The 12,720-nt window shown below is 45.6% G+C and overlaps 1 protein-coding gene across 4 annotated transcripts in view; it reads right to left on the reverse strand.

The window, feature by feature from the left end:
• Positions 1-271: 271 nt before the first annotated feature.
• LOC124185254 (protein TANC2) overlaps positions 272-12,720 on the reverse strand; it is a 67,642-nt gene continuing 55,193 nt past the window's right edge. For 2 of the 4 annotated variants that reach the window (XM_046575825.1, XM_046575826.1), the window contains exons 2-16: positions 9,363-9,790; positions 7,999-8,137; positions 7,765-7,911; positions 6,385-6,786; positions 6,076-6,183; positions 5,638-5,969; positions 5,269-5,547; positions 4,755-5,177; positions 4,458-4,664; positions 3,888-4,154; positions 3,498-3,793; positions 2,963-3,405; positions 2,574-2,875; positions 2,022-2,444; positions 272-1,939 (exon numbers count right to left, since the gene is read on the reverse strand). In XM_046575825.1, coding sequence (XP_046431781.1) covers positions 1,643-1,939; positions 2,022-2,444; positions 2,574-2,875; positions 2,963-3,405; positions 3,498-3,793; positions 3,888-4,154; positions 4,458-4,664; positions 4,755-5,177; positions 5,269-5,547; positions 5,638-5,969; positions 6,076-6,183; positions 6,385-6,786; positions 7,765-7,911; positions 7,999-8,137; positions 9,363-9,790 — 4,493 coding nt within the window. In that variant the 3' untranslated portion in view covers positions 272-1,642. Of the gene's footprint in view, positions 1,940-2,021; positions 2,445-2,573; positions 2,876-2,962; positions 3,406-3,497; positions 3,794-3,887; positions 4,155-4,457; positions 4,665-4,754; positions 5,178-5,268; positions 5,548-5,637; positions 5,970-6,075; positions 6,184-6,384; positions 6,787-7,448; positions 7,452-7,764; positions 7,912-7,998; positions 8,138-9,362; positions 9,791-10,165; positions 10,215-12,720 lie in introns of those variants that run through there. The other 2 variants (XM_046575827.1, XM_046575828.1) reach the window with 2 other exon arrangements.

The raw sequence follows: 12,720 nt of genomic DNA on the forward strand, positions 1-12,720 counted from the left end.
AATGAAAAGTTACAGCCGAAAAACGAGAACCTGTGTTTTCGACATTTTTCAGCAGGTGCTTTTTCCTTCGTAACTTCTCTCCTGTTGATCCCAGACTCGTTTTGCTGCGTTTTCTGAGGTCCTGGTGGTCCAATTAGTTGGAAAAGGGTCATACAAATCGAATCTGAGGACGAAGATTCTCCAGTCGAAAAGTGAAAAAAAGTAAGGCTAACAATCATACCGTACACAATATTTCAACGACAATACAGTTACGTATATCGTCACTGTTATATTCTGATTTATAATTTTATAGCTTTATTAAAACATCTTGTTCATATGTTACATCTTAAAATAGAACGTACAATTCATAAATAGCATCAAGAATAAGTGGTTGAGTCATCCTTTCTGGCCTAGGCTTTACAACCGAAGCCATACTTGGCAAGATACATAATGAATGCCTTAGGTGTATATACGAATCAAATAGCATCCAGCTAATTGCAAATATCATATTCCATATAATAATCTGCCTAATATTCCCCAGTGGCGTGCACTAGTTTTTACATGTCATATATTTATTGACATTCAGCTACTGCCTCGGCATTAATATAGTCGCCATTTCGACATTACATAGATATTCGTGTATGCATAGCCACAAAATGTTGGATCGGCATTTTGCTAGGTAATAATAATAATGATCGAAATAATAATACGGAGAATAATCAATTAAAAATAAAATAATTTAAATATTATAACAATAATAATAAAATCCATGATATTTATATTCTGTGTACATATATGTATATATAACTCCGGCTTCCGAATCAGAATTCAAGTTTCATTCCCCCGCGCAATATTAATCATGCAGTTCGTGTAACAGGAAAGTCATTCGAGGACACGAAGATCAGTATATATAACGCCAAAATTATTTGTATCTTCACTCAGCAACATTAAATGTATATTGCGGAGGGAATTATCGTATATTAAAGCTATTTCTACGGTGTCTAACGTGGAATCGAGTGTAAAATCTGTATAGTGGACTTGATATACTTCAATGCACGCAGGTTAGAGAAGTATACCGCCAAAATATACAGCTACATAAATGTGACCGAACAATAGTCGCAATTAATCCAGCCCTGATGAAACGCGGAAGAGATGTATTAATTCGGAGTTATGGCGGTGTTCAATAACCGGGAAACATGGAAGAGACAGGGAATTTGATTAAAAACATGTAATCTGAAATCAGAAAATTTATCAAATGAATATTCGTGACAACCCTGATTGTCTAAACTCTGCTGCGTTTACTGTCGAACGATTTACTATCACTCCCGCTGCTTGATTTAAGTACCTGTACATACTCATAAACCTACTCACAAATCATACATACATGCGTATAATAATAAGTTTCACGAATGTTCGGAATAATAAAAATCAATTGCAATAATTGCATACATAACAAAAGCCTTTTGGTATTAAACATTTAAAATTTCATTGCTTTACGTTAGATTATAATTTATAAATCACGCATCGTACAAACAGCTAGCTTAAATGCATCTGTAGCCCGAAACCGGAACCGTGTAGGTACAGCAACAATTGTAACCGAGTCATTGTATAAAAAAAAACACTTCGGTATTATAAAACGGATAAATGTCCGTATGTAATTGAATTAAAGTTCTGTAAGTGTGTCTACAGAGGCGTGAAATCCTGATGTGATGTCGGATCGGTCCCTGCTTGAACCAGCGCCGTCTCTTCTGGAGCATATCTCGTCCCTGAGGATCGCTAGGACTCTTCTGACTTCGCGATTATGAGGCGGGGCGATATGGAGAGCCTCGTTAACATCACAAAGAGCATCCTCAAAGTGCCTTGCGTCTACTCTGGCCTTTGCACGAGCGTAAAACGCTTCGTACGAGTCCGGCTTCGTCTTCAATACTTCGGTCGCGAGCTCGATGGCCTCTTGGCTCTCCTGCGGGACCACGAAAATAAATAGGAAATAATATAAATAAGCCCATAGTAGATAACTTTTATCACTGATCGTCAAAACTCACATTCATTTTACGCTTGCACCTGCTCAGGTTGAGCAGAAAATTTAGGCGAAGCTGAGTGAAGGTGGGAAGATGAAGTAGGAGGTGATCCTGGTCCCTGTCATGATCCTGTTCCTGGCTCGGAGGAGTTGGGAATTTTCTCAAGGCATAGCCGTAGCGGTGGGAAGCCTCTTTCAGCCGGCCCTTACGGTAGAGGACGTTACCATCCTCGAGTAATTTGTTTAGGAGGATGAGAAGAATGTCTGGCTTTCCAGCCGCCATCGCCCACGTTGCCGGACCCAATTTAGCACCTCGACGAAGAAAACACTGAACGACTGGGATATTCCTACAGCCGATCGCTCGATCCAACGGCCGCATTCCGTGAAGGTCAACGTGCTCCACAGCAGCTCCCCGATCCAACAGTAGCTGCACCAGCTTTGGATTTCCCTGAAGGGACATAAAGGTGCGTGTTGATTGTTGATAGTAAAATTTTTTGAGCTTTTTTAAAATAATGCTGATACGAAGACATTCCGCTTCGTAATTCGTCGTCTCTACAAGAGTGCAACATTCACTTGCCTGGAAGGCAGCAAGGTCCAACGGTGTTCTACCCGTTTTGTCGGTGGTATTTACGTTCGCACCATGGTCTAGGAGAGACTGCACAGCAGAAACGCGTCCTCGGACGCAGGCCCAACCCAGGCCCGTCAGTCCTTCCATGTCGGTAGCTTCCAGGACTGCACCTTTGTCCAGAAAGAGTTCGGCGAGGTTGCAATGACCTTCAGCAGCCGCTAACATCAGTGCTGTGCGGCCGGCAAGATCGCGTTGGTCTAGCAACGGCACAGCCTGATCCAGTACGTGATCAGTACTGCTGGACAAGGACCCTGAAAAAGAGGACGGTTCATTTCCAAGCCCCGAATTTTCGGTAGCGAACACGGGACCAGGATAAGTGAGAATTACAAACTCAATACCTTGAAGAAGCCTTTCAGCCGCCCCCCAGTGGCCTTCTCGAGCAGCAAGCATCAGCGGTGAAAGTCCTTTTGCACTGACAGCCGATGGGTCAGCACCACGGGCTAAGAGGGCAGAAACTGCAGTAGTTGAACCGTGGGCTGCAGCGATGGTTAAGGCGGTTTCCCCGGTGAGAGAATCGGGTCGATCGACCTTGACCTCGGCCATGTCGAGGAGGTACTCAACGATAGGTTCGTGGCCTTGAGCTGCTGCTGCTACGACCGCTTGTTGTGCGGCCTCTTCCCTGCCGACCTCAGAATCAGCCGTCTCTTGGGCACCCTTCACGACCCAGTCACAAGCCAGCAGGTAACCTACTACCGAAAGCCGCGCGTGTCTCGCTGCGTGCACCAGAGGACATTGTCCTGCCATGTCCGCATGACCCAGGGAAGCTCCGGCAGCAGCTAGTCTGCGGAATAGAGATCAAAATGTGGTTGAAATTACGGTGCTAGAGTTGACGGATTTGGTAGGGTTGACGGAATTAGATGAAAGTCACTCTACCTTCTAACGACATCACAGTGGCCGCGGGCAGCAGCGAGAGAAAGTGCGGTGCAGCCCTGGCTGTTTGTCAGCTCAACATCTGCTCCGAACTCCAGGAGGAGGGAAACCATTTCCACAGATCCCTCATGAGCGTGCATGCAAAGGACTGGGGCGTTGCCGAGATACTCAGTTGTGTGATTCGGCGATGCTCCAGCCAGAAGAAGGAGCCGGGACACCTTCACGTTCGGACTATAGATGTTCCGAAGGGTGCAGAGAGCCGAGGATATGCACTCCGTCGAAGAGGTCAACCAAGAGGCCTGTGGGAATATAAAAAGAAGATGATTGGTTCGTTGATAAATCGGCATTGTTAAAAGCTCGCAAAAAAGTTTAAAGGGAAAGCTGAAGGCGTACCTGCAGATCACGCGAGGGCCAACAGGGTGCAACTCCTCGATAAACGTGAGCCTTAAGGATGTGGTGTCCAAGCTCAAGGACTTTCTCTCCTTCCAGCGGCGCCTGAAGCCGGGATAACCTGAAGGCTATAGCGGCGTGACCCAGCCTCAAATCGCAGAGGAACTTTGTCGACTCACCCTCATCTCGGCGCATCAACCACTCCCTGAAGGACGGGTGAAAAAACATGTAGGTGTTGTCCAAACGCTTGACAAGAAAGCCTGAGAGCATCTGCGAGAAAAAACACAACCTTTTAACGCAATTTCTGTCGTGCTATCATCAAGGGAAAGAGAGTGTGATTTTTATACGGTTCGTTTATCAACTTACGTAATTGCTTAATTATCCGGAGTGCAGGAAATCGCAAAAGTATCATTAGTGTGCGTTAATATTCAACTGTCTACATATTTGTATAGCAAGAAGTAAATATGTTTCAATGCCATTTATACCGAATCTTGGATAAATTGACAGCAACGATGATAGGTAAATTGATACATAAATTAATAACGATTGCATGTTATACATATAGATACGTACTTTGAATCTCTGGAGAAAGTCTTCCCAGGAAACGAAATGATCAATGTTCAACGAATTTACAGAATAAAATATCTCGAGTAGCGTCAACGGGTACAAGGCCGCCAAACATACTCCGAGGAGAGGTTGTACTCTTTCAAACGATGTAGCGGTCGGGAATCTCAAGTTGAAGTGCAGCAGGAATATTTGCGCGAGAGAGACGGGTAAAACCTGAAATCATCAACCACCAATCAATTACACACTTTCTAAAATCGGAATAAAAAATGTGTCACTGAAATTATGAAAACCATTTCAAGTCACCTTGTAGCTTGCAGATTTAGCGACTAGATGTCCACTCTCGATAAGATCCAAGGTGAGTTTGGCGAAAAGGAAGCTACCCCTGGAAAGCGCAAGGAGATGGGATGCAAACCTCGTTTGATTCGCCCCACTCACTGATGCAGTGACGTTCGCCTGGATGGTCAAGCTCTGGTTGAGCCTATAGCTCACGTAATCAGCCAAATCCCTAGTGACCATATTGTTCTTGACGTCAGAAGAGCTCTTATCCAGAGATATCCTTGTGTAGGGAAATTGTTTTGCACAATCTTGAAGCTGGGTTCGAACGGTGCATATAATCTTCAACCACGACGGGAAACTCGAAGCATGTCTCGTCAGGAATGTGGCTATCGTATCACCTCGGTCTGGTCTGTGATACTCTGCCTCGCAAACTGCGTCGATTAGAATGACCTAGGGGTAAACGATTCGTCATGAAATGAAGAATGAACTGATTGAATAAACGAAGACGAACCAATGATAAAGTCTAGACTTTTTCCCTCACCATGTTAGTATCTGGTAATCTTCCAGCTTTGTGGAGGGTGACTAAGGGCTCGATGATTCCTCTGGTCAGTGCAAGATCAGGATCCACAGTGCATTCCCTTTGAGAAACAGACCCCTGAAGATGGGGTTCGGACAGTAGATATTCCCTGTACGCGATCAGTTGAGGAGCTTGGCAGAGCTGAGCCGCCAGGGAATGGATGAGATCAGGAACAAGGCAAGTATTGTTGTTGTCAGCCTGACAGAAATGGTAAGCAACGACGTGGGCTGCTAGCTCACGAATCTGAAGCGAAAGATGCGATAAGTACAAAGCTTCATTTCGTCATTGACTTCATTCGCACCCAGAAGATCAATCATCCAGTAAATTTCCTACCTTATCGTTTGTCGTTTGTATAGACGCCTCGATCAGAGGATCACCCAATTTGTTTTTGTCATCGTTATTATCCGCGTAAATTTCTGGAGGTGGAATTTGCTCTCTTCGTCTTCCAAAGCAGCTGTGCTCTACAAGCTGTAAGATAAGTGCAGTCTTTCCAGTTCCGGGGCATCCGGCGATCAAGGCTCCCGAGCTTGAGCCAGTCACCATAGCTTTCAGTTCATCCATCAACCATTGGCGGCCTGTGAAGAGGGGGTCCGCCTCCAAAAGAGGCACCTCAAAGAACAGTGGCTTCAAGGTCAGCTGGGCAGCACGATACTGGGCAAAACGTACTGGAGCACAGAATGAAAATCCGATTAAAACCATCGAATGGCAAAAGTTTAATACACCGATACTGTCGATTGTAATAACCTATGTGAGAACCGTAATGAGACTCACTTTTGGGATCGATTGGCCCCTTAACAACCCCGGTTCTCGCAGATCTTCTAACACATGTTCTTCGATTTTTAAACATATTTAGTTCCTCGATTTGCCCAGGTTGAGTAGCTGCAGGTATATAAAATAATAAATATCGTTAGGAAAGTTGTTTGTACGCAGGAATGGAATGCGCATTGATAGTTCGTGCGGCATGTTGAACATTCCCAGGGGATAAGTAGCTTCAAGTGAGCTGAAGCGAGTACTACACCAGAGGCAACAGGTGCGGTGCAATGGGCGAAAAAAAATCAGCGTATAAGTTGATATACTAACTGGTCACGGAATGTCTTCGGGGCGTCAACGGGCTCGAGCTGCCGTTAGACAGGCCTGACATGGACATTGAGATGAGGCTGGCGACGCTGTCGCAGTCTTTACCGCCGCGATGGGCGACCGCGACTTCCGCCTCGCTCGAGGTGCCGGTAAGCGTTGACACCGGGCTAGTATTTGTCGATGCCAGAGTTTGCGTTTCGAAGCTGGTCAAGCTGCTGAAAGACGCTGCTGAACTGTCGTGACTCCGGCTGTCCACCAGCCGAGCCGAGGGCCTGGGGCATCCACCATTGACGACGGCACCCCGGGTGTTTCCACCAAGAAGGAGTCCGAGCCGCATATAGAGATCGGACTGCGAAGACTTTTTCGTCCTCGAAGAGAGCTGCTTGATATTTCCTCCTTCATCGTCTGCGAATAATCATACAAGGGTAGGAACAGATCAGCGTATGCGCTCAAATGACAGAGAAGAAGAGAACCTCATCCGCCAATCAGCGGTACATAATCCAAGATGCAAACTAACGCTTATTTCACGCATTGTTAGTGAATCAACTCATTGTCAGGGTTTGAATGGTCAGATAGTCATTGAGGATGTGTTATTCTAACGCTGGAACAAAAAACGCTGACCAATAAGAAAATTTCATGCTCAATTGCGCGTCAAGTATTGATGCGGAATGACAAACCACAAGTAAAACATTCACGAAACACTTATCAGAGAAAGAGAAGGCATAATCCGTAGTCGGAAATCCAGGCATCGGTGCAGCTATAAAACTGGGTGATGTTAGGAGTGCAGAGTCACATAAAGGTCACAGTGAAAAAAAAAAATGCAAGAAACAAGGGCTAAATTGAAATCGCGCAGGAGCGTGTCGTGCCTGTAACTTTATCCGTCGAGCCGATCAGCTGGTTCAGCCCGTCGCTGGTCGTGCCATGACTGCTGCTCCACAGTGACTTGATCTTGCCGAGGACGACTCCTGGCCATCGGGATTTACCTTCCCAGGAAGATGTCATCCATGCTGCGTGGGTCAGTTAGTTACGAGCTGTACTACCGAGACTCCTACGACTAATATTCTTACGATCTAACGGTCGGGGAATTTCACGTACAGGTATGTACACCGGACCATCGCGCAGTGGTCAATTATGATCACCGACTTTACTACTGTCACCTGGGTGTTTACTGTTTATGGTACCCATGATCAACAGCTGTTGGAAAATAGCTACTTCCTATCATAAGCCGTATGACTCAGGTTCAACGTAATCCATGAATATAACTGTTCTCAAATACACATTCATCCACAAACAGGAACGTGGAGAATGTATTAATCCGTGTGCTACCAAGGCCAGGATCCTCTAGTTACGAGCTAAAGTACAAAGAAAGTATAATGTCCTCACCTGACAAGGCGGAAGGATTTTCATTGCTCTGCTCTGTAGAAGCCGGGTGCTGCTGATGAGCAGAAGAATTTCTATGGCCGAAGGGACTCCTCAGTACTTTTGGGCTGAGAAAGAACCTTCTTCTCTGTTGAGGTGGCGTCGGACAACCTGTAGCGATGAAATTTCCATAAAATAAATCAGTGCAATGGACCAACCATATCGTGTACAAAATATTCAGATTACATCGAAACTCACTTTGCGACATGACGGCCGCTTTGCTCGGGGGAGCTGGCGAGCAGCATCTCGATGGTGTGTCGGTAGGTGTTCTGGGCGGTTTTCCTTTCGATCCTTTTGGTCCCTTGGACGGAAGAGGTGAGGCGACATCGGCTCGCGACTGTTTGTAAAAAAAAAAAGAAAAAGGAAATTGAATTATTCAGCATACATTTGATGTTCGAGCAGCGAACGATCGACTCTCTTAAGATTTCTAGCACACACAACCAGGTACACAGAGCGTATCCGCAGATGATCTAACTCTGGGTGCGCCCAGAGACAATAACGTGTACATGGTAGGTAACAGTCAACGTGTCCTCGAATGGCGTTAATAATATTCTTTGTCTAGGTATGTACAATTCCGTAACAATTCTATGTATGTACCCCGGATGATATTTCATTTCAACTCCCTCGTAGTCTACCACCTCTAATTTACTCTCTCTACGGGAGTAACGAGGTGAAACTGCAAGCGGACCAAAGATGATGATAACGATAAAGGGAATTTTTTGCGCAACCCGTGAAATGAGGGTCTCTCCTCTTTGTCCTGATGATTTACATCCGAGTGTGATTTTTTCAACGTTTTGTTATTTCCGAACGGTGGCTGTACGGAGGCAATTCGGTTTAATTTAAACGCACGGTTCTACACCGGTAATATTCAAGTCTGTCCCTTCATTTCGATTGGGCCCAGCCTTTAACGGCTGAACATACGTGGGAGTTTAAGGACCATACCTGCACCCACAGACTTATACGATAACTCCCGGTGACGGTGTTCAAACCCGCGTACGTAGGTGGCAGACGACGGTGATCACAGTGTCGACGTTATGCGTCATCGATTTACCTCCGTAAGAGAAATTTTTTCGTGTATGAAGTACTAGTACCCATAACCGAGTAAGTGGACAGGCGCGTGGTGTCTGCTTTCAGGCCAGACTTACGCCAACACATGCACCTTTTCAATTTTCAACCTTCGCCTCTCTCGACGAGCTCCCGATACCGACGGAGTACCATCATCCCGAGGTGTACGTGACTGGTTAGTATTTTCAATTATTCGGAGGCCACTTTGTCCCTTCTTGTCTATTATTCCCCACGATGAACGTGCTCTGAACGTGACCCAGACTCTTAACCGGAACGGAAGCACTAGTAAAAGATGGCACGTGCGTCCGAGCCCGCCTTAATGTGTAATTTCAAAACTGTCCTACTCCATCCCACCACTATGAGAGGTCAGGAAATGATCGGTTGGATTGACGGTAAAATTCCAATTTCAATACTTGGAGATGGACTATTGACCGGTGCATAAAGATTTCACCGACTGGTCTGACACAGATTTGAATAGCATTACCGGTTCTCCTTACCTGCATGAAGGGGGTGAAATGTCCGTTGGTTTTTACCCTCGGTCTGGGGCTACCGCAGAGAGCGTTAATCGCAGTTGTGTCATCGACCCAATCCTCGACGTCTTCGCGTGTGCGAGCTCTTCCGCCGCCCGTAGCGCTGGGCTGTCTCCGATTGCTCGGCTTGGTGTATAGCTGCGAGGTGGAGCCTCTCCCGAAGGTGGTTTGCCCGATGTCCATGGTGCCGCGGAGGCCCGTCGGACCCTCAAGGTCCTGCGTCGTGCACAGAGGACACGCCTCGCTCCTGAAGGTGCAGGAGTAGCACCTCTCGTGACCACAGTCGTCGATCAAGCGTCTCTTCTTACCCTTGTCAAAAGGCATCTCGCACGATGGGCAAATCGAGCCAGTTCCAGCGCCTGAGGACTCAACCAAGGCCCTGATTTGCGCCAAGTCTGAAACAGTCCGAGAAATATGGATGGTTAGAAGAAATCTATTTATCTGAAACTACTATCAACAGGAACCCGGTGTTTTTCCCTCATAGCTTAATCGTGAAAATCTCCGCATAAAATAGTGTAGATTAAAGGTGAAATTTGCAAGGTTCACTGCGTTTCGAAACTCGCATAACTTCCATGGCAAGTGAAACGCCAGGGGGTTCTGCGATGGGTTCGAAATGATAAATCGAGCTAATCGTATTAATTCAGCTCAGAGATGGTTGCGCAAGTGCTGCAAACAATGGTCTTGTTCTTGAAGGTGATGGAAGTTTTGTGCGAGAAGAATAAAAAATAAGAAGACGAAAAAAAAACAAGAAACAACATAAAATGAATCACCGCTAGTGACAAAACTCCGCGTTATATTATACATGACTCAAACGACCCGCCGGCGAATTACACGCGTGACAACTTGTATAATAACGCATATATTCGAAGAAGAACGATGTGGGAACAACACTTACGTGTATGTACCTATAATAAAGCCACTCACGGATACCATGACGCGCATTGCACGTGTATCTGGTGCGATCATATTTACGTGCGTGCGAACAAGAAAACGGTAAAATAACCGCGTGCTTATTACTATCCCGTGTACGAGTTTATATATGTGTATTATTATCCTAGCTAGCCGGCATGACCAACCTCGCATGTGTCCGTGAACCGCAGACAATTTCATAGATAGGTATCCTCGTAATACACGTTTTTACTTGACAATTGCCATAGTGAATATACACGGCATGCACACGTCTAAACCGTGGCGCCTATCTGGAGTTACGTAACCGTGAAACACAGGTTGCGCTGATTCTGCGTCAGCTCTTTCTTATGTCCACCACTCTGCAAAATTCTATAGATGCCTAGATACGAATATACGTTACATAGCATTTTAATTCTAGTAGCTGGTGAGTTGGAGGAAACTAAATCGGCTTCTTCTCTTTGTTCAAAGACTGGTTCAAAATATCTTTCTTCGTACGTCTTTGAAAATTTCATTTCGCAGTTTCTCTATCGATGTGCGTACGTCTGGAACACCTGTTAATCAGTAGCAAAGCTCACCGTATGCAATGGAATTACATATTTGCTTATTATAGAAGCAAGGTCAACAAATCGTGCGTACTGTTGCGGCAACTTTTGTGTCAATTATATCAAGTACAATTACTCAAGTGCCGCAGGTTTCTCGGGGTACGTATCTGCCTAATAGGTTTATACCTCTCCGAGTGGCGTGTAAAACTGGCTCGTAGACAAGGCTTCAACGTACACATCAGAAATTTCACCAATACGCGTGCATTGTGCACGCATACCGTTGAATTTCGATGCCAGAACAACGGGCAAGTGAGTTTCAGGCTTTCGCAACAGCGTATTTCAAGGGGGCGAGCCGATCGCCCGCAGCCACCTGTCGAGGACCTCTCTTTGCATTGGTCTCTCTAAAATGCCAACCTGCGACTGAAGGCAGCCGCCTTGGTCCAGAGTGCCGGGTCCCCCGGGTACACGTAATGGGCTTAATACTTCTCGCGCGTATTATCAGACCCGAGCAGCTGCTTTCTATCCAGTTGCCAATTAATTACGCTTTTTGTAAGGCTGACCCGCTTCGCACCAACCGTGTTGCAAACCTCGACTGCTGCAGTGGCACGGCTGCTGGGCCATTTTCTTCGACGGAAACCTCGACGGCGTGCAACGCGGGCATTGTTATTCTTCCAAGGCCGCCGTAGCGACAGCTTTCCGATTAAACATTGGCCAGCGAAAAAGAAAAACCTAAATGGATTTGTCCCACGTCATTGACAGTACGGGTGCACTATTTCAGAGGAAAGAAATGAGATGTATTATTTACGTGCAGAAAAGAGAATAGCCATCCCAACAAGTTACGTTGTTACACATCGAGTGTAATGTGCGATTTATCTGACTCGGTTGAAAAATATTCTGACAAATATTCAAATGATTCTCAAGAGTCGGTGCATATACCCGGAGAAAAGATCGAAAATTACAGCTTGTTCAGTCTTGTTCGAGTGAGATTACAGTCAGGTAATATCTAGGTCATGAGGATTGCAGTAACCACACTTGAAACTGGCAACAATACGTTTCAAGTCAGGATCTTTATCGATTCCAAGGCGCTGCGGGACAAGAATTTTGAAGTTTATTGATTCATCTTTGATGGTGTAATTTTCTTCAGATAATGATCATGAGGGAAGGAACGAAACATCCCTGACTTGCCCTCGAATAATGATGGCGACGCGGAACTCTTGACAAGTGAGTAACCGCTGTGCATTCAGCGATGTCGATGGAGGTGCAGTTTTAAATTTCAACTTGAATTCAGTTGCGTTTCAAGCGATGTTTCAAGGTAATGCCGCTGGTACCGTATTCTTTCAATTTCATTTTAACATCTCATCCCAGAGGCCGACTCCACCTTTTGTCCCGGTTTGTTAAGCGGCAGCCCATTCCGTTATCCGTGGGTTATTTACCGATCAGAGCGAAACCACCTGGTCGCATCGACGCGAAGAGCTTATAAATAAACAAATTTCGCTTTGTTGTACAGAAGATATACGTACAGGTGAACAAAGGATGCTCCTGGAAGTGTTGGTGATTTTCGTATCGAGAAATCAGATCGGGTATGAACCGGTCGTGACGCGACCGCTGACCGGCTCATCCAGTTGCGAGTCGATCTATATTGACACGACTATCATGGTTGTTCGCTTCGTATTCCGAGATGGTTCCGACTCGCCGATCACCTCCAAACCGTATCTCGACAACTCCAACCCATCTCCAATTCTGCGATTATTTTCGTTCACACGAACTCGCTAAGTCCATTAATATCAGCTGTTTTATTTTAATCACTTTTTTCTTTTGTTGTCATAATGATATCCTTATTTTGAACAGCGTTAATTTTCGACGAGCCTCGGTGA

Source organism: Neodiprion fabricii, chromosome 6 (assembly GCF_021155785.1).
Source record: "Neodiprion fabricii isolate iyNeoFabr1 chromosome 6, iyNeoFabr1.1, whole genome shotgun sequence".
Lineage (NCBI taxonomy): Eukaryota > Metazoa > Arthropoda > Insecta > Hymenoptera > Diprionidae > Neodiprion > Neodiprion fabricii.